Source organism: Passer montanus, unplaced genomic scaffold (genome assembly GCF_014805655.1).
Source record: "Passer montanus isolate IOZ18808 unplaced genomic scaffold, ASM1480565v1 scaffold127, whole genome shotgun sequence".
Lineage (NCBI taxonomy): Eukaryota > Metazoa > Chordata > Aves > Passeriformes > Passeridae > Passer > Passer montanus.
In genome coordinates this window covers 29,904-50,031 of record NW_024359499.1, presented here as the reverse complement: position 1 = coordinate 50,031, position 20,128 = coordinate 29,904, and the positions used below count along the sequence as shown (strand labels likewise).

The following is a 20,128-nucleotide window of genomic DNA, read 5'->3' as shown; positions in this document are numbered from 1 at the left end:
CCCGCTCCCCGGCGCTCCCGGCCCCGCGCAGCCCCCGGGACGGCCCCAGCGCTACCTCCGCTCCCGCACCGGGCGGCGCTGCTTTTACGCCCCTTTTGCGACGGCCGGAAAGGAGGCGGCGGCGGCAGCGCGCGCCGGGGGCGGGGCCGGGGCGATGCGAGGACGGCGCGGGAGCGGCTGAGGTGAAGGGGGGGGCACGGGGGACCCAAACACCGAGCCCGCTGTCACCCCTGCACCCCGGGGAACGCACAGCCTCCCCTGCCCCCCCCGGGGAACCCACAGCCTCCCCTGCACCCCTCAGGGAACCCACAGCCTCCCCTGCACCCCGGGGAACCCACAGCCTCCCCTGCACCCCGGGGAACCCACAGCCTCCCCTGCACCCCTCAGGGAACCGCAACCTCCCCTTCCCCCCCCACAGCCATCTCTGTCAACCCCCCAGCGACCATACCCCGGTCTCCCTATCACTCCTCTTAGCAACCGCCCAGTGTTCCTGTTACCCCCTCCGAGATCCCCTGTCACCCCCTCAGGGATCCCCCTTCATCCCCCTCAGGGACCTTCCGATGTCCCTGTCACCACGTCAGAGTCTCCCTTGGAAGCCCCGTGTCATCCCCTCAGAGATCCCCCATCCCCAGAGACGCCGTGGTCTCTCTGTCAGCCCCCATTACCGCTCAGCGATCCCCCGCGTTCCCTGACCCCCTCCACGTCACCCCCACCCTGCTCCGTGCCTCTCACCCCCCTGCAGCCCCCACCGCCTGCACTGCGCTTTGGGACCCCCAGAAACCTCAGCTGTCCTCTCTCCCTCTCCTAATAAATCCCCCTCATCCCCTCTATGCCCCCCTGTCAGCCCCAGTGACAGCCACCACCATTCCTGCTGCCCAGTGACCCCCCTGCCACATCCCCAGTGAACCTCCATCACTGCCCCGAGGACCCCACTGAGCCCCTCTGCCCCTTCACCTCTCTGCCTTCAGCCTCCCCTTTCTCCCCTTCATTCCCTTTTCCTCCTTTCTTAAACCTCCCTCCATCCTGGTTCCTTTTCCCTTTCCTCCCTGATTACCCCCAGCACCCCACTCCCCATGTGACCTTGCAGTGACTCCAGTCCCAGCTGTCCCCTGGGAATCTCCTGGTGGCTCTGCTCCGAGGATTCAGGTGTTTTTAGCTGAAACTGTGGTCAGTCAAGTGGGATTGGCCAGTGCCATCGGTTCATCCCTGACACAGAGCTCCAGGATCAGCCAGAGCACCCAGCCACTGTCACAGTGTGCCGGCTGTCCCAAGCAGGCTTGGGGACATCCTGTGCCACAGTGTCCTGGGCCTGGCACTGTTTGGGTTGGCTCTAGGCCATGCTGTGTCTTCCCAGCCAGGGAGCAGGAGCAGGGCCAGAACACGGAGACCCCCTGGAAGCTGCCCTCCAGGACTGAAAGGTTTCCTGGCAACTTTTTTGGTGGCTGTACTGACAAAACACTCAAAATGAGTCACCTGTCATTACCCTGCAGCACGGACAGCAGAGGTAACACTCTTCCTACTTCCTGACGTCAGTGCTTTGAGGATCAGTGACCTTTACCCGTGGCTTATCAGTAGGACCTAACCTGTGTTCAGACACAGCCCCATCCAGCCTCTGTTTGTTTAGGAAGACACAGACAAGTTCCTCTGTCCTTCCCTTAGTGCTGTCCACTGGAAAATTTGCTGGAGACAAAAGGAGGTGTCCCTTGGTAGTGCTTTATCTCTGCCTATCTGGCTGCAGAGCAGGGAAGAGGCAGATTGACAACCCAGGGATCATCAGTAATTCAGGAATTTCTCATTTCCCCACGTAATTCAACCATCTTTGCAGCTTTGTCATTCCAGGTAACATGAATTTCCTGCCCTTATGGTCTTGCCCACCTTTCATTTTCCTTTGGAGATTCTATTCCACGTGCTCCAGCCTGGGTAGGGTGTGGCTGCATTCTTGCGCTGGGAGAAACACTTCCGAGAGGGTTAAAATCTTTGCTTTTGAAACACTTTCTTCACTCTTGATATTGGAAACAATCTGTGATACTCAAACTGGAGCTTAAAAAAAAAATAAAAACCCTTAGAACTTTAAAGTGCCTGAAGATCAGAATAGATGTTTAAGAAAATCATAGTTATATGGAAAATTGAGGCTGGCCATTGTTGTTGTATAATCTGCTTGCAAAGGAGCTTATGAAAAAAGGAGTTTGAGTGTGTATTTTCCTTCTCCCTGTTGAAAACAATGGGATAGGACGAGGTGTCAATAATAATTTATCTCATGACCTCAGCATCTGACACATGGTAATTCCTTTCTGCCTCCTGGTGTTTGGAGGTGCCTCGTTCTGTGCCCAGACAGAGCCTGGGAGCTGGCAGGGACACAGGGCAGCTGCACAGCAGGAAGGTGGGACAGCCTGGAGTACACTATGCCCTGACTGTGCCCAGGGGTTTGCAGAGTGAAGCCTGTGTTGGAGATGTACAGTCTGCCCCCAGAACAGTGGGAGAACTGACTTGATTCCACTGTAAAATATTTAATGAGGAGAGAAATAGAGGAAGAAAAGAACTCGGGGTAGATCTTGACTGACCTAAGAGAATTTAAAGGAGGATAAATTTATAAAACTGCTTTTGGTGTAAGGAGAGTTCATGAGGGGGTTTCTGCTGGGGAAGGCAAGAGGGATAGAGCCCAACTGGTGCCATCAGGATGATCCTCCTGGGGTCTGCAGATTCCTCCTGAGGGACAGCTCTGACCTCTGCTCTCTGTGACCAGGGACAGGACCCAAGGAGGGGCTGGAGCTGTGCCGGGGAGATTTTGGCTGGATATCAGGAAAGGTTCTTCCCCCAGAGGGTGCTGGCACTGCCCAGGCTCCCCAGAGAATGGGCACGGCCCCGAGGCTGTCAGAGCTCCAGGAGTGTTTAGACAGTGCTCTCAGGGATACACAGGATGGAGTTGTTGAGGTGTCTGTGCAGAGCAGGGGTTGGTCTGGATGATCCTTGTGGGTCCTTTCCAGCTCAGGAGATTCCAGGATTCTGCCAGCCTGCACATACACTCTCAGTAAGAAGCTGTGCCTCAGCAGTGCTCTGTGGTGTGACTGAAGGTGCTCTTTGTGCCAGACCACATGAAAATGATGATAAGTCATGTGCAGAGCTCAGCTCTGGGAGCAGTGACAGCTCAGGGTAGAGAGATTCCCAGTCCTAACAGAGTGAGAGCTTCTCTACTGCCCAGCTTGCTTTGGAGCAGACAGTGCTGATGAGCTGCCTGTGTGGACGTGTTTATTTTGTAGTAAGGGCAGCATGCAGGGAGAAGTTGGGAATAGCTGTTCTGCTTTACTAAGCTTGTCCTAGCCCAGGTAAATCAGTCTGCACAGGCACGTAAATACCATCAGCAGGTAGAGAATCTGCATTGTCTGTGAGCTTCATCCCCACAGAGCTTCAGCCCCTCTGCATCCCCAAGGCAGCACTCAAACCTGTGGGAGGAGAAGTCAGGAGTTATGGAATGTCTGATTAAATGGACAGGCAGGATCCATGGCTGAGGCAAGCAGTGGGAGAGTCAACAAGACCAATGCCATGTTCTGCCCTTGGGTCACAACAATCCCATGGAACGCTCCAAGCTGGGAAAGGAGTGGCTGGAAAGCTGGGAAATTTTCTGGGAATGCTGGTAACAGTGGCTGGACATGAACCCACATGGGCAACAGCACCTGGGCTGTCACAGCTGTGGGGTGTCCAGAAGGCCCAGCGTGGTTCCCAGTGCTGGCACTGCTGGGGTAGCTCCAGTCCTGGGGACAGCTCTGAGCCCCTCCTGACAAGAGAGACACTGAGGGGCTGGGGCATGTCCAGGGAAGGGAGCAGAGCTGGGGAAGGGTCTGGAGCACCAGGAGCAGCTGGGGGGCTCAGCCTGGAGAAAAGGAGGCTCAGGGAGGACCTGGCTCTGCACAGCTCCCTGACAAGGAGGGTTCAGCCAGGGGAGGTCAGGCTCTGCTGCTGGGCAGCAAGGGCAAGGACAAGAGGAAACAGCTTCAAGCTGTACCAGGGGAAGTTGAGGTTGGATATTGGGAAAAATTTCTTCCTGGAATGTGTCCAGCACTGGCGCAGGCTGTCTAAGGCAGAGGTGGAGTCACCGTCCCTGGAGGGATTTAAAAGCTGTGGATGTGGCACCTGAGCATTTAGTTTAGCAGTGGCCTTGGCAGTGCCAGAGGAACAATTGAACTTGATGATCTTAGAGGCCTTTTCCAGCTTAAATGGTCCTATGATACTCAGGTTCCTCCAGCCCCTCTCCAGCCATGTATTTATCATTGCACCAGCAGGACATGGGGATGTGTGTCCACAACGAAATGGGAAGTCTCCATGTTCTGTTCCCTCTCTTAGGTGAAAGCTGTAGTCCTAGGCACTGGTTTTAGTTGCATTCACTTCATCTCTTGAAAGCTCTTCAATTCAAGTTAAATGGTTGTGTAGAATACTCCTAAAATCAAAGAGCCTTAAACACCTTCATTTCTACCTCCCCACCACACACAACTTTCACTCCTTAAACTCCTTGGAATGGAGGAAAAACACCGTGGGGCAAGCCAGCAGCCTAATCTGTATCCAGTCAGCAGCAGTGACTAACAGAAGGTGCTAAGAAGAATAAACATGGCAAGAGGTACAGAAGAACTTCACATCTTGCTTATTTTCCTTTATATCTCAGAGTCAGAAAAATGAAGCGAATGTGGAGCTTCATCAGAAAAATGACCTTGGATTGCCCTTAAGTGACATGTCCTCTGATGCCCTTTTTCTCAGGTATGTGGAATGTGGTTTGTTGGTTCATTGGTTGGCTGGTTTGTTTGCAGGGGAAAGTATGTTAGCTCAGAAATAAAATTAAGACACTATGAATATTTAAATGTGAAATGAAAAGTATATTCAGACTGACTGGTTGGAGCTGACAATTACATACCCAGGAACATAACAGAGAACATCATGCAAAATCCACATTTCTCTTTCAAATTCCCAATTTACTCATACTAGAGATGGGATTGTGGAGTTACAGTCATTACTGCTTGCAATCTTAAAATCATGATCAGATGGCAAACTTTAGCTTAAAAATGGGCAAGAGATCAGGCAACTTGAGTTCTGTCAATCTGTTCTTATTCACTACATATCCTGTTAAACACCTTTACCTGTCACCAACTAGCTTTCTCACAAGCAGCTGAACCTTCACCTCTACAAGGCTGTAGTTGTCCATTCTATGCAAGAGCTGTGAAGGTTGACCAGCTCTGACCTCTTGCAAGATTCACCCACTTTTATTTCAACTTTTTTCTCGCCATGAGACTTTCTAGTCTTGGTGCTTCCTCTTTCTTCCTTTTCTCTTCCTCCTTTCTTTCAGCCTCTCCACCCCAGGCTATGCCCTTCTAAAATCTCTCAATACTTCCTTCTAATTTCTTTCAACATTATTTTGCTTTTCTCACATACAGATCTTTGCCTGGATGCTCCTGGATGTACACTCTCCATTATTTGCTCTTTACCTTTGTCCTTTTTCATCTTCTGTTTACAGTCTCCAGTTTTAACTATGTTGAAACACTTTTTCTCCTCTCCAGTGAACATCAGGAAACACTTTTTCCCTGTGAGGATGACTGGAACTGGTCATCCCAGGCTCCCCAGAAAGGTTGTGATATCTCCAACCTTGGGATGAAATCCTGCACTATTGGCTCTGGTGGCCCTGCTTGAGCAGGGGGATGGCCCAGGTGACTTCCAGGGCTCCTTCCCCACCTCAGCCATTCTGGGAGGCTGAAATAGCTCTGGTTGTGTTTGAAGCTAGTAGCAAATTACTTTGCTTTTGCAGCAAGAATAGAGAAGAGTCACAGTTCTCTCTGTGTGAGCTCACTAGGGTGGTCCTTCATCTTGCTTTGAAAAGACAGGTGTCTGCTAAGGAAGGCAGAAGCCTCCCCTCAATGGAAAATGTAAATCCCCTCCATCCAAATTATTATAATTTTTGAAATTAAGGGGGCTCTCAGGCAAAGATATGGGAGCAGGAATAACAGTTCTTTATTAGGAAAGAAAATAAAATTAAGAATGCAGTAATACAAAACAACACTGACAGAGTCAGAACAGGACCTAGTACCCTGTGGGTCAGGGTGTTGGCAGCAGTCCCATTGGAATTGTGGCTGCAGTCCTCCTGGAATGTCAGCTGTGGTTCTGTTGAAGCAGGGATCCTGTAGAAGGGTGTAGTCTTCCTCTGAAGACCCAGAGGTGATATAGATGGGCCTGGTCTTCTGAGAATCCAGTGGAAAAGGCAGCTGCTCCTCTGGGAATCCAGTGGAATAGGCTGCTGTGGTCTTCCAGATCTCAGATTGTATCCAGGTAGGAATGCTTGGCTCCTCCCTCTGGGCAGAGCATCTCCCAGTGGGATGATGGAATTTTATCAGTCATGCTGTGGCACTCAATGTCCCATTAGCAGAAAATATCTCCTGGAGGGAGGATTGGTTGTGGCAGAGATAAAGAAAACTGCCCAATTAACAGAACATAACTGCCCCATCAGATAGGAATAGAATGCACCCCTCATTTCCAACCTAAGACACCCTTCTTGCTCTTAGACATCTGGGTTGAGACACAGATTTGCTGTCAGGCTGGGATTTAGGGAACTGAACAGTGTGACTACAGAATCATGATTTCACTGCACTGCACATGGATCTTTTCCTCTCACCTGTAAAACAGCAACTGCTGTGAGCAGCCCTTGAGCGTGAGGGTTGTGGTTTGTAGCAGTGAACTCAGATAGCTGAGAGGTCGTGAAGCCAGGCTGGATGGAGCTCAGCAACCTGCCCTAGTGAAAGGTGCCCCTGCCCTGTTAATATCATATTGTTATTACTGATATTACAGTCCATGGAAAAGTTCTGATTCAATCTCCACAAAAGAATTGCGTCTATGTTCTCAAACCTCCGTAGGCGATATCTTCCAAAAGTTAACCTCACAGCATAGAATAAATAGGGTGATTTATACAGTACTTCAGTTTTGATTTCCTTCAAAATATGTTTTTAACATTTTCACTGACATTTCATCCTAAACATCAATAAATTTAAAAAACAAACTAATTTTTAAAAATTGTTGCTGAATGGCAAAGTCATTTTCTGTCCCACTCTGTGAGGTACCTTAGTACAGTCTTCTCCTTGGCAATACACAAATCTAGACAGGATGGGAGGAAAAGATGTGGGGAAATGGAGCTGTTTGCTCAACATTAACACAGTGAGCCCAGGAAACCCCCCAGTGCTTTGAGAGAGCCCATCAGCACATTATGGAGGGACAACAAAATGAGACTGTGATGCAAAGAGGACTCAGAGTAGAAAATAAAACCTATGTGTGTGCAACTAATGGCAGGGTGAAATGGGATATTCCTCCCTGTGAGGGTGCTGAGGCCCTAGCACAGGTTGCCCAGAGAAACTGTGGCTCCCCCATCCTTGGAAGTGTCCAAGGCCAGGTTGGACAGGGCTTGGAGCAACCTGGGATAGTGGAAGGTGTCCCTGCCTGTGGCAGGGTGGAACAAGATAGAGTTTAAAGTCCCTTCCAGCCCTGGGACTCTATAACAGATGTCAAGTCACACAGTCTGACAAGGAATAATTGAGGGCAGGTATTAAAGTAATTTTGGGTCATTTCCTCCACATCTACCCAGCTAAGTGTTAATAGAAGCTGGAGGCTCCAGCACAGCCACCATCAGTTGCAGTGTCAGTGCAGGGACACATTCTCTGTCAGCTCACTCTACTGACCTGGTGTTGTGACACAAGGCTGAAAGAAAATGGAGTCACTTACTCACAGTGACCCACTTGACCCTTTTCTGGCAGCAAAAAATCCAAGCTACATAGTAAAATGACAGTACTGGTTTCTAATGATACTCTAAGAATTTCAGAATTAATATTTCCAGATTTAATTCTGCTTATTTATGATTTCTTTTGTGAAGTCAGTGTTCACTTTGGATTTGCAGGAGAGGAGTGAGAGATACATCAAACTGCTGTATGGGAAGCTTCCTGCCTTAAGGAAAGCAAAATTTCAAAGTCCTCATAGTAAAATCCTAGATAACCTTTGAGAATCTCAGTAAACCTTTGAGAACTCTCAGTAAACTCTTGAGAACTCAGTAAATTTGAGAATCTCAGTAAATGTTTGAGAACTCTTAGTAAACCTTTGCATTTGGTTCTTCACAGTGTCTGGAGGCAGAAGTCAGCCCTGAAATGTGGTGGTTCCAGCAAGGCCTCTCGTTCCTGCCGGTGGCACTGGTTGTGTGGTCAGCAGCATCATTTGTGTTTTCCTACATTACTGCAATTGTCCTGCACCACATTGACCCTTTGGTGCCCTACATCAGGTCAGTGATGTCCACCCTGTGTCAGAGCACTGAAATGACCCCACACCTGTGAATTCTTACCAACTCCAGACTTAAATAGCAGCTCTTACCCAACAGCTCCTGTTCTAAAATTACTCTTTATAGCCATTTAATATAGTTATAGGTGATATTAAACTGATAGAGGGGAAATTCAGGTTAAATGTTAGGAAGAAATTCCTTCCCTGTGAGGGTGGTGAATCCTGGTATGTGTTGCCCAGAGATACTGTTGCTGCCTCATGTCTGGAAGTGTCCAAAGCCAGGTTGGACAGGGCTTGGAGCAACCTGGGACAGTGGAAGGTGTCCCTGGTTGGAATGAGATAGTTGAGATGAGCTTGAAGGTCCTTCCCAACCTAACCCATTCTGGGATTTGTGTGTTACCCTATTTAAAGGTGCCTGGTTTTGTGCAAAACTTTAAGCTTTGGCTCTGTGAACATACCCTTAAAATGATGATAAACTGGGGGTGCCTCACCACATCCCTGCTCAGAGTGAAGCCACTTGCTGCCGGGTTTGTTGCACCAGAAAATCCGTACTAAAATCTACATTGCCAACTTTATTCTGTCAAGGCTGATATATATAACAGCTTTGCTCTTTCAGTGTTCCATGTTCTTAATTTTTTCAGTTTTAATCCTTTTTATTCACCTTTTATGGCATCAAGATCAATATGAAAGTAACAGTTACACTGAGCATGATCATTCCCTGCTCCAAGGCGAGCTTGTCTTTACCATGGTGATTTCTACAGCTCTAAAACCAGCACAGCATAGTTTGAGTAGTGAAAAATTCAGTGAAAATCATCTGGGAGACACTTTTTTACATGTCCTTTGTAGACTGAAATAAGTAAAGTTGTGTTGGAAGTATTTTTAATATAAATAATATAGGATATGTATCACTCAATTTATCTTTTCCAGTGACACAGGGACAATACCACCTGAAAGATGCTTATTTGGGATCATGTTAAATGTTTCAACCTTCTTGGGTGAGTACAGAAAACTGTCCTTGGTGAGCTGCAGGCAGTTCTGGAATGCAACAGCTTTAAAAAAGTTCATTTCCTTCTCCAGATCATTAAACAGCCCAGAATTCTTACTCAAAAACAAAATACTGAGCGATAAATCTCACTTTTCTTAAACAATTCAAAGTGTGTGTCAGGGATGTTATCCACGAATTGCCAATATGGCAATTGCAGATACCAGAAGGACAAAAAATGCATTCAAAAAAACAAACAGAAAAGTACAAGCAATAAAAATCTAAATTCAAGGCAGTCACCTTACCTGTGCTATAACAATGGAAGGAGGGAAAACAACCTAATATGGCTTTTAAATTAAATAGCTCAGAAAAATCTATTAATTTAACTTGTTTGCCATTATAGTATTTCAATTTTCATTCCAGCCTTACAGCTTTCCTATTTCACTGCGCCCTAAAAAATTCTTGTATTTTAAAAGTTTCCTCTGGCACTCAGCATCTTCCCAGGTAAACAAGGACACTGCTCCCCAGCAGGAATCTCACTGCCTGTGGCTGTCTTTGGCAGGGATGGCCACCATGTACGTCCGGTACAAGCAAGTGTCTGCCCTGAGCCCAGAAAAACCCAAGATCCTGAGGCTGAATAAGCTGGGCCTCACACTGGGATGGATGAGCTGCTTTGGACTCTGCATTATTGCAAATTTCCAGGTTTGTGCACCACCTGCACTGCTCTGTCCCTGCCAGAGCTGTGTCTGTTCTGAGATATCTGATGTCATACCTGATAAATGGCAGATTTACAGAAAGCAACTTTCCATGGCAAACTGCTTTTTTGTGACATTCTCTACAGAGAACAGTTAAAAAAATGTAAGGTTTGACTTTTAATTTGTTAGTTATTCCTTATTTGCTTTGGGACTTGTGAGCAGCTGTTCATGACATTTCAAAACGTTCATAACCACCAAGCATTGCAGAAGCCACACTTGGATCTCCTTCCAGGCAGGCTGAAAGCCTGAGATCCAGATTGAAAGCCCACAGCTGTGGCTCAGGAGAATCAGGTATCAAATAGTATAAAAGGTATAAAAAACTTGTGGTGACTAGAAGTAAAGCAAACAAAACATCCAAACCCACAAGCCCAGCTCTGGAAAACCTGCCCTCTTGGGTAGGTTCTCCTTCACACCTTTTAATTCTTGAAAATTCTGCAATATTAATTCTTCTGATTTTCTCCATCCCAGGTCTCTATTTTTTTTTTCTCCTCAATACTTTCCACTCCAAAAAAACCACATCTGATATTCTCACCCATCACACCATGAGCAGCTCCCCATTGTTGGCTTCATTTGCCAGGTGATTGTATAATTGCCAGCCATATCACATTAATTACCTGATGGATTCTGGGGCTCTGTTGTGGTGCCTGTAGCCACCACAGGCTGCAGTGTCACCTCGGGCTCCTGCTGGATTAGGCACAGGGAAAACGAAAGAGGAAAAGCTCTTGGGAACCTCCACCTTTCCCTAGCCCAGCTCCTCAAGTGCTGCAGCACCCCCTGTCTTAGAAACCTCAGCACTCTCATTCTAGGCATTTTTTTTCTTCTGGAGGTCTCAATCTATTTATTGTTTTCTAGAGCCCTCAGAGGTCCCAGCCTCCCATTCCACATCCACCAAGAAGAATCCTCCAGACTCTGCTCAACTCCATTATTTCCCTCCACTGCCATCAATAAAGGGTTTTTCTACTTTATTTGTATTTCACAACAGTCAAAATCCAAGAGGCACATGTTAATTTGGTAACAGTTCGTGCATTGTTTAATCTTGAGCAAAAAAAAGTTGGAAGTAATGCACTTGCATATTTCCCTGAAATCCACTGGTGATTGAAGACCCTGAAGTGTGAAAATAGAGAATTTCTCTCTGCTGACACTTCCCTGCACAGTACATGTTTTTGGAGCACACACCTTTGCAAGCTGATTATTTCTTACATATAAATTCTCACTGTAGATGCAGCACTTAAAATTCATTTGCGCACAGAAAGTGCACAAGCAAAAGCTTGATCTTAAGAGTTACTCAGTAAGATACACACAGAACCTCATGTTGTAGTGCAGGAAACATCTGCATGATTGGAGTGCAGGAGGCTGCCAGGCCTTGCCTTGTGCAGCAGGTCAGATGACACTTTTTGTTCCCTGTCTCTGGCTCATGTGCGAAGCTGGTGATGAGAGTAAAGAGGTGAACACACTTGGGTTTTCACACACATATATTTTGATAACAAAATTTTAGTTGGATTGGATTTTTTTTAATATCTTCTGGTTTTAGTTATTTTTTTTATTTGACACTTGGTTCTCCTGGTGGTGTTTTTTAAGTATTGCTGCTTGTTCCCTCAGAGAATTCCAAGACACTAATTTGACAAACAATCTTTATTCAAACCAGAGTTCATTCAGAGAAATGCAAAACCTCATTATTCTTAATCCAAAATTGGGTGCTAGAATAGTGTTGTGTCTGTCCTGTATTACATAATCTTTCACAGATACATAGACGCACAGGTTCCTGGGGTGGAAATGTTGTCACTCCCACTCCCTGCCCACCTGCAGGGATTCTTTCACCCCATTCCTCTGATACTGTCATTTATGAAAAGAGCTCTCACAAATTCCTGTACTGAAGATACAGCTGTGACCTGTAACTTCACCACAAGAACTTAACAAAAGCAGAAATTCCAGAGGCTGGCAGGTTGTGGCTTCCAGACATCTTCCAATGCTGCTTCCAAAAAAAGTCTCCTGTGGACTGGCACAGTCCAGAACTGCTTAGCGCAGAATGGGAGGTTGCTGAGGGGTGGATGCCAGAGGTTTACATAAGAAAATGAAACCAGGTTTTCACAGGCAGCACTTTCTTTCCCTAGAAATGCGTCCTGTACTACATCCATGTGCTGGGAGCCTGCCTGACCTTCGGGGTGGGGTCCATTTACATGCTGGTTCAGACCATCCTGTCCTACCTGATGCAGCCAGAACTTCACAGCAAAGACATCTTCTGGGCCCGCCTGGCCGTTCTCCTGTGGAGCTGTTCCAGCATCTTGAGCAGTATCCTTTGCTTGGGCAGTGGCACCAAAACCCAGTAGTCTCCACAGGATTTACACCTACTTGAACCGAACCACCACCATGTGCCACAAGAAGCCTGTCATCCTTGATTTTACACCCTGTAGTGTGCCCCATTCTGTATTCCAGCCTGGGAATGTCAAGGAAAATGGTTAATCCCTTTAATACTTTTAATATTCCCCCCTGGATATTAAAAAAAAAAAAAGAAAAAGAAAAGGTTAGAGGGACAGTTACTACCCTTTCTCCTCCCCTTTCCTACTGCACACCAGAGACTAAAAATAGGAAAAATACGAGTTTATCCCAAGAGGCCTGACTAAATTAAGAAATACGGTGCCAAAGCGAAGTGTGCTTAAGGGATGGCTGGTTTCAATGGGGGAAAAAAACAAGTAAGAAGTAAAAGTGTGTTCCTGAGGACAAAAATGGTGCAGAGTGTTAGAGTTGGATATAACTGAGAAAGAAACCCAGAATGTAGCACAAGAGGAAAACAGACCATGTGCCAGCTGGCTCTGGAAGAGGGATGATATGCGGGCACTTGCCAGGGAGACAAGTCTGGAGCACATTTCAAGGGTGAATCAGGGAGGGACTTAGACCTCTGATTTCCTCCCTTCCCATCCTACAGTTCAAAAGACAAGATATTTCTGACTGGCATTCCCTACCACCTTCCCTCAGCATGAGTCCATCACCCCCTTTAGCTCTGAATTCCCACTGCTGGAAGCAGTTGTGAGTTTAGAGAAAGAAAGAAACACAGAATGGTTTGTGTTGAAGGGACCTTCTAGTGCTGCCCTCTCTCAGTGGGAATCCTTTCCCATTTAGCCATATATTTATATAACAAATGTGGGCAAACTCACTCAGAAATAGAGGCCTTTTCCTCTCCCAAATTATTGAAACAGTCAGGAAACTGCACCAGAACAGTTCTCCTGCTCACCATAATGGACTTAGAAATTTGATTTAAAAATTAAACTCACTTTTTGTGTCAAACAGGACAACACCACCAAACTTCCTGCCAGAGACACAAGTTGCAAAACGCATTGTTTAAACACTGTCCCATCTGCAGCTGTATCCAGGCCACTGATTTAATCCCCACCAATCCCACATATTTCCAGGCTGGCAGACAATACCAACACTAAACCATATGTCTCATTTCCCAAGATTGGAGCATCTCACTGGGCTCCCATCCCTGCTGCTCCAGGATTATAGAATCTGTAGGAGTCAGAGGAGCAGGGACAGTGGGGCACAGGCTTGTTATCCATCATGAAGGACCTTCACCTGCTGAGGGGCCTTGGCAGACAGCAAAGAAATCATCCAAGAAACTTGGAGAATTGTATTTAACAGAAATTTTTGCTATTAGCAAACAAGATTTTCAGCTTTGAATAGGGAGGAAGCAAACTGGTGAAACTAAAATATGTTCTATGAACAATATGATCTGCTGCAAGTTACATTCCTCTTACAGATGCCAAAAGCCCACAAACCTCAGATGAGTAGAGGGTTTTGTGCCAATGTAGTCTAACCAAAATTGTAGGGAAGTTGTAGAAGTAATGATGTGTACATATATAACAATGAAAGAGGAAGAAAAGGGAAATTATTGTTCTAAATTAACAGATCATAATGTAATAAGGGAAAGATGGGGAAAGGGAGAAGTCTGTGACCTTGGGTTAAATGGTTGTAACAGGTACTGGAAGACAGAAGGAAATGTATTTTGTGCCAGCTCTGGGGTCACAGCAGTGCCCATCCCCTGTGCTGGCACTGCTGGGGTAGCTCCAGTCCTGGGACAGCTCTGGGCCCTGCTGACAAGAGAGGCACTGAGGGGCTGGGGCATGTCCAGGGAAGGGAGCAGAGCTGGGGAAGGGTCTGGAGCACCAGGAGCAGCTGGGAGAGCAGCCGGGGGACTCAGCTCAGGGAATTGGAGGCTCGGGGGAACCTTCTGCCTCTGCACAACTCCCTGACAAGGAGGGGGCAGCCAGGATGGGGTTGTGCTCTGCTGCTGGGCAACAAGGACCAGGACAAGAGGAAACGGCCTCAGTTCAGTTGGATATGAGGGAAAATTCCTTCCTAGAAAGGGTGGTCAGGCACTGGCACAGCTGCTCAGGGCAGTGATGGAGTCACCATCCCTGGAGAGATTTAAAAGGCATGTGGATGTGGCACTTGGGGACATGGGTTTGTGGTGGCCTTGGCCTTGGGGAACAATTGGACTCAACCTCAGAGGCCTTTTCCAACCTAAACAATTCTCTGAATCTATGAAAATACTCCTGGTCCTGTGGTGGAGTGTAACAAGCAGAACTGCCAGCACAGAGCAAGGCGGTTGATGACCCACTGTAATGGTGGTCAGGGGAGGGAATGGGAACCAGTTGTTTTTGTATCACAATGACTAAATTCTTCCCACTGCAGCAGGAACTCGGGCAGATAACAAACAGCTCCTAGAGCTGCCCAGTTCAATTCAGCAGAAAATTGGGTGTCTGTGGTCCAGTCAGTAACCAGAGCTCCTAAACCACTCACACACATTTTTAAATAAGCTTTAGAAGTCTGGGTTCTTAAAGCTATGTTTGTGCTAGGATGTCCAGCCTTGTTCACCACCAAAATTAATTTTTCACATCAGGAGGCTCTTCATGTTTGATCTCATTAACCACTGAAGAATTTAATATCTTAATGCTATGAAAATCAGGTTGTCTGTAAATTAATGATCTGAGTTTCATTTGTGGCGTAGCAGAAGCACTTTTTTGGGTAACTTCCCTCTGTAAGATGTTGAAGAATTGACATCAAATACTCTAGAAAGATCCAGGTCTTGGATTAAATAGGGGATCGTTGTCACATGAGGTGAAATCCAAAGCACTTCTCAAACCTTGACTGAGAGGCAAACAGAAAAGCCAAAAATCCTCTTTGCTGCAGGTGATACAGAATTCCAACCTGTGGCCCACAGCAAGAATGCAAGGTAGTTGAGACACTGACAAGCCATCAGAGGAAGAGATCTAGACTCTTATTAGGGTGGGAAATATCAGTAAAATTAAATTTAAATGCTCAGTAAGTGTGCACATCTGACCATAGCTTAAATACTTACATGAGAGTGCTGCCTTTGATCAGAGGAATAATGAGAGGCAGCACTCAGAGAACAGAAATAATGGGTTTGGGTTGAAATTAACCTTTTCACATGACAATAACCAGGGGGCTGGGTTGAAGGGCACAGTGTGAACTGTCCATGGCACCATTACTGCTCCTCAGGCTGAGATCACATATGAGATCACATAGCCTCAGCTCAACACAGTCTGCAAGTTCCATGTTCCTCATTCTTGGCCTTGAATGTTCCTTAACCTCCTCCCTCAGTGTTTGTGTCCTCAGTTGTGTTGTACAGTGGCTTGTATGGACAGAACCTGGTGCAGAAGCTGCACTGGGACCCCCAGGAAAGAGTAAGTGATTGGGTGGGAAATGGAGTCCAAATCCAGATGGATTTGGAGGGACAGGTGAGAACTTCCTGCAGTTCACGACACAGCCTGGGGTGAGAGAGGAGAGAGCTATGCCAGCCAAACCAGCCAGCAGCTCCTTGGAATTATGGAATCCCAGACTAGGGTGGGTTGGGAGGGACCTTAAAGCCCATCCAGTTCCACCCTCTGCCATGGGTGGGGACACCTCCCACTAGCCCAGGTTGCTCCAAGCCCTGTGCAACCTGGCCTTGGACTTCCAGGGATGGGGCAGCCACAGCTGCTCTGGGCAACCTGTGCCAGTATTTGTTGAAGTTCTAATTGCACAAAACTGTTGGATCTTCGAGTGTAACTCTAAATTAATTCCTTCTTCATCTTGAGGAGGGCCTTGAACCTTCCTGCTCTTTGTTAGTTGAGCTCTGGACTGAACTTTCATGTTTTGCAGGTGTGTATTAAATTCCCAGTAGGCATCATCCAAGTTGGAGCAGGTGTTTTCCTGATCATTCTCATTCTTCAGCACTTCATTCTTGGAGATTCCAGATACAATAAGGGATTTTGGTCTCCAGTGGGAATAGTTCTGAATGCAGGATCTCACATGGGATGTCACAAGTCACAAGCAATTCTTGTGCCACTGTAGGTTCCAGAGCAGTTTTCACATGGATTTTTTCCCCTCTGTAACATAGGGCTACACCCCCCACATCATCAGTACCGTCTCCGAGTGGTCACTGGCATTCTCCTTCCTCAGCTTCTTCCTCACCTACATCCGTGACTTCCAGGTAAAATGAAGTTAACATTCTCTGTTTCTGAATAGCCCAGTGTAGTGCTGCAGGGCAGCCTTAGATTTTATGGGATCATGGAATTGTTTTGGTTGGAGAAGACCTTTAAGGTAATGGAGTCCAACCATTAACCTGGTATGGATCAGTCACCAGGGCTGGAGACTCATGAGCAGCTCTAAGTGACCCCCATAGAGTCTGTCCCTGCTGTGTTACCACAGCTCCAGCATCAGGCTGGCTTTAACTAGCCTCAACTGGCCCTGACTGACTTCACTTCCAGACCTGTTACAGCCATAGGGGCCTTTTCCTCCAGGACAAGGCAAATGATGGAGCCCACAGCTAGGAGCCAGGCATGGTTCTGAGCTGATCTCTTGGTGTTTACAAAATGGTGTTTCCTCTGGTCACTGAACTTGCCAGTGCCAAGGCAGTGAGGGAGCCACTCACAGGGACCTCCTTTGCTTTCCCTCCACAGAAAATCTCCCTGCGAGCCGTGGTCAGCCTGCAGGGCCAGACCCTGCACGAGAGCCCAGGGAGCTTCAGGGCAGAGGAGCAGGCACTGCTCATAGCAGGGAGCATCTGATGGATGGAGAGAACTCAGGAATTCAATAGCAATAACAGCTGTTATTTCTACACATTTATTTTATATAAAAAAAAAGTATGAAGTTATTGTCATGTCAAGTCTTGTACTTGACATCAAGGGCTTTGCACAGCTTTGCAAATGTTACCAGTACTGTGAATGAGTCTGTGACATTTCTACATTTCCCAGTGTCATGAAGGATTAAATGAAGGTTATTAATGAGTTGTGTCTCTTTGTCTCTTCCTCCACACCCAGTTTGACCTCCTTCACCTTCCTCTCTCCAGTCTCCTCAGGCTAAATCCTTTTGGATGGCAGAGCCTCCAGCCTCACCTCTGCTCCCCTTGAGCCCAGGGGGCTGATCCATGCCCTGTAGTTTGGGCCAGATGGGATGGACCCCAAAGCCACCCCATCCTTTGAGCAGCCCATAGGGAAAAACCTCTTCACACCACAGCCTGCTCTGGAGGTCAGGAGGCAGCTGAGCAGCTCCCTCCTGCTGTGTTGGCTCTGGACAGGAATGACAGGGAGCAGCAGGAACCACACAGCCACGGAATCCCAGAAGGGTTTGGCTCAGAAAGGACCTTAAAGCCCATCCCATTCCATTCCCTGCCATGCACAAGGACACCTTCCACTAGACCAGCTTGTTCCAGGCCCTGTCCATCCTCCAGTTGTTGGAGCTGACAGGCAGGTTGACCCAGGAATTCTCATGCCAAGCGTCCCTGTTACACAGGTGGAAGTTGGCCAAGGCAGCCCATGTCCCGTTCCCTCCCAAGCCAAGAGCTGTCCCTTAAACACCCCAGAGTGCGACCCCTGTCCTCATGTTCTCAACATCCCTGGTGTTCCCTGAGAGCCTCCAACCTAAGCCAGCTGCTCCTTCCTCCAGCTGCTTCCAGCAGCTCCCAGAGTGCTGAAGCCCTTATCCCAACCCTGTGGAGTGTCTGTGTGCTCCAGAGGCTGAGCTGGAGCCTCTAAGTGCCAAACACACCAGCTGCTTCCAGGGTCAATCCATAGGGACAACCTCCCACGCTCATGCCCAGGCCAAGCCAGAAGCCTTAAAAACAAGTATCTCAAATTCTACCAAGGTACAGCAGATTGAGGGGATATTTGATTGTGCACAAACCTACCAAGTACCTTCACAGCTGCCTCTGAGCCCTGCTCGGCAGGGATAGCTCAGTTCCCTTCCCAAGTTACCAAGTTCAAGGCTTATACATGAGCTCCAGCACATTTCCTCCCACACCAGAATTCCTTACTTTGGCATCTTCCCTTCCTGGAGGAGCAGACAAAGCACCTGGAGAGAAATTAATCTAAGCTGGAGGCCTCCTGGAAACCCCAACTTCCCCTGAGTAGCTTCTTTCTTCCAGATTTAAATGGGATGTCTCCATCCCTGTTACCGCACCTCCAGCCTGGTTCAGCCAGAGTTCAGACAATTCACAGAGTGGAAACAACATTTGGGGCCAGAAGATGCCATACTACTGAGGGCAGTGGGGTGAGAGGACAGGTGGATGTGATTTACATGGGCCTAGGAAGGTTTCTCAAGTATTGTATTTTACCTGCGGATGAATCCTTAGGGATCCCAGCCACCCTGGAGAGCTGCACACTTGGCCACATACTTCCTAAGCAGGGAATAGGTAAAGCCCAGTTCCTGATTAACTGCTCCAATGTAGAATATGTGATGTTTCAGCTGAGAGAATCCTTTGCTTCCCCCAAGGCCCATTAGACAAATGGTTTAAGCAAGAGATGGTGCCAACAGTGATGGGATCCCTGTGGAGGAGGGAGAGAGCTCTTTACGTAATAGGATGGGAGAAGAAAAAATCCCAATTGATGCATTCATGTAGCTCTCAAGGAGGCTCTAGAAGACATCTGCCTGCTCACAGGGCTTTCCTCACCTCCCCTTCACTGCTTTCTCCATGGATCCCTGTGAAACATGCAGAGGTTGATCCTGACAACAGACATCCCAGAAGCAACTCCTGCCCCAGAGAGCAGGAATTTCTCTGTAACTTAATGTCACTGATGAGCTGGAGATGAGCCAGTCAGGGCAGACTGAGGTTTTGGTTGGACAATAGGAAAAATTTCTTCCCCAAAAGGGTTGTCCAGCCCTGGCACAGCTGCCTATGACAGTGAAAGAATCACCAAGTCGTGGAGGTGTGATAGAACACGGCATGTTTTGTTCACTAAGGGATTAAAGTAAGATAACAGGAAACAGACTTCTAGCACTTGAGAAAACCTGGGACTAAAGTAAAATAACAAGAAACAGACTTCCAGCTCTTGATAAAACCCGGGACTAAAGTAAGATAACAGGAAACAGACTTTCAGCACTTGATAAAACCCACATTGTCCAAAATGCGCTTGCCTAACAACTTTTAAGTTTCAGAGAGATAAGCATTGGTACTAAATAAGGAATGGGTCACCCAGAGGAAATCTGAGAAAAAAAAAAACTACCGGCCTTCACCTAGAGACCACCGGGAGGCCCGATATGACCATCTAGCAACAGAAGAACACATACGCAGAGTACGACTTAAAGGACACGTGGACAGGAAACGATACAGTATAAAAACCGACTGGAACTGACTGTGGCTGAGGCAGTTGGCGGAGAACAAACTCCCCCGTCGCCCAGCGCTGCTTTGCTTATGCTTTATTTGCTGTAATCAATAAATTCTTATTTGATTATACTAATAAGGCGTGTCCCAATTTATCATACTGGCACGGTCCATTTTCGTCTCGGGGCTGTCGGTGCTCTTGCTGAACATTAGTCACCGTTTATAGTAGTTCGTTTTGAAAGGGGGCCCTCCGGGGACTGCCCAGAGTGCCCCCCCCAAAACGAACTACTATAGGTGGCCTTGGCAGTGGTGGGGAAAATTTGATTCCATGACCTCAGAGGGCTTTTTCAACCTCAAAGATTATGAATTTACTGCCCAAAGCAGTACATTCCTGGGTTTACAGTTAAACCCTGCAAACCTCCCTCACTGCTCCCCTATCAGCCCAGCACCACGTGCTGGAATTCCTGCTCAGCTGCAGATCCATGGAAATTCAGCCTCAGAGCGTCC

At 47.4% G+C, this 20,128-nt stretch overlaps 2 protein-coding genes across 6 annotated transcripts in view; one reads left to right on the top strand and one right to left on the bottom strand.

The window, feature by feature from the left end:
- The window catches only part of CEPT1 (choline/ethanolamine phosphotransferase 1), a 33,262-nt gene extending 31,898 nt beyond the window's left edge, over positions 1 to 1,364 (bottom strand). For 2 of the 3 annotated variants that reach the window (XM_039698532.1, XM_039698537.1), the window contains exon 1: positions 56 to 122. The gene's annotated coding sequence lies outside the window, so the exon portion shown is untranslated. Of the gene's footprint in view, positions 1 to 55; positions 123 to 1,080 lie in introns of those variants that run through there. The other variant, XM_039698533.1, reaches the window with a different exon arrangement.
- On the top strand, positions 66 to 19,760 carry DRAM2 (DNA damage regulated autophagy modulator 2). 3 transcript variants are annotated; one of them, XM_039698538.1, is made up of 9 exons: positions 66 to 182; positions 4,655 to 4,746; positions 8,133 to 8,290; positions 9,214 to 9,281; positions 9,831 to 9,970; positions 12,135 to 12,312; positions 15,643 to 15,725; positions 16,421 to 16,513; positions 19,497 to 19,760. In XM_039698538.1, exons 3-9 carry the CDS (start codon positions 8,160 to 8,162, stop codon positions 19,650 to 19,652), a joined length of 849 nt encoding a protein of 282 aa, XP_039554472.1. In that variant the 5' UTR covers positions 66 to 182; positions 4,655 to 4,746; positions 8,133 to 8,159; the 3' UTR covers positions 19,653 to 19,760. The 3 variants fall into 3 exon arrangements, with proteins under 3 accessions (XP_039554472.1, XP_039554474.1, XP_039554473.1); XM_039698540.1 differs by lacking the exon at positions 19,497 to 19,760 and adding an exon at positions 16,983 to 17,309 and having other exon boundaries at positions 74 to 182; XM_039698539.1 differs by lacking the exon at positions 66 to 182 and adding an exon at positions 1,815 to 1,839.
- The last annotated feature ends 368 nt before the right edge of the window (positions 19,761 to 20,128 follow it).

What these genes read in the sequence shown, in the direction of transcription:
- DRAM2 (XM_039698538.1), top strand. Translation starts at nt 8,160, where the DNA reads ATGTGGTGGTTCCAGCAAGGCCTCTCGTTCCTGCCGGTGGCACTGGTT. An exon ending in CCTTTGGTGCCCTACATCAG is followed by an intron (nt 8,291 to 9,213) that starts GTCAGTGATGTC and finishes TATCTTTTCCAG; the next exon opens with TGACACAGGGACAATACCAC. An exon ending in ACTGGGACCCCCAGGAAAGA is followed by an intron (nt 15,726 to 16,420) that starts GTAAGTGATTGG and finishes TCTGTAACATAG; the next exon opens with GGCTACACCCCCCACATCAT.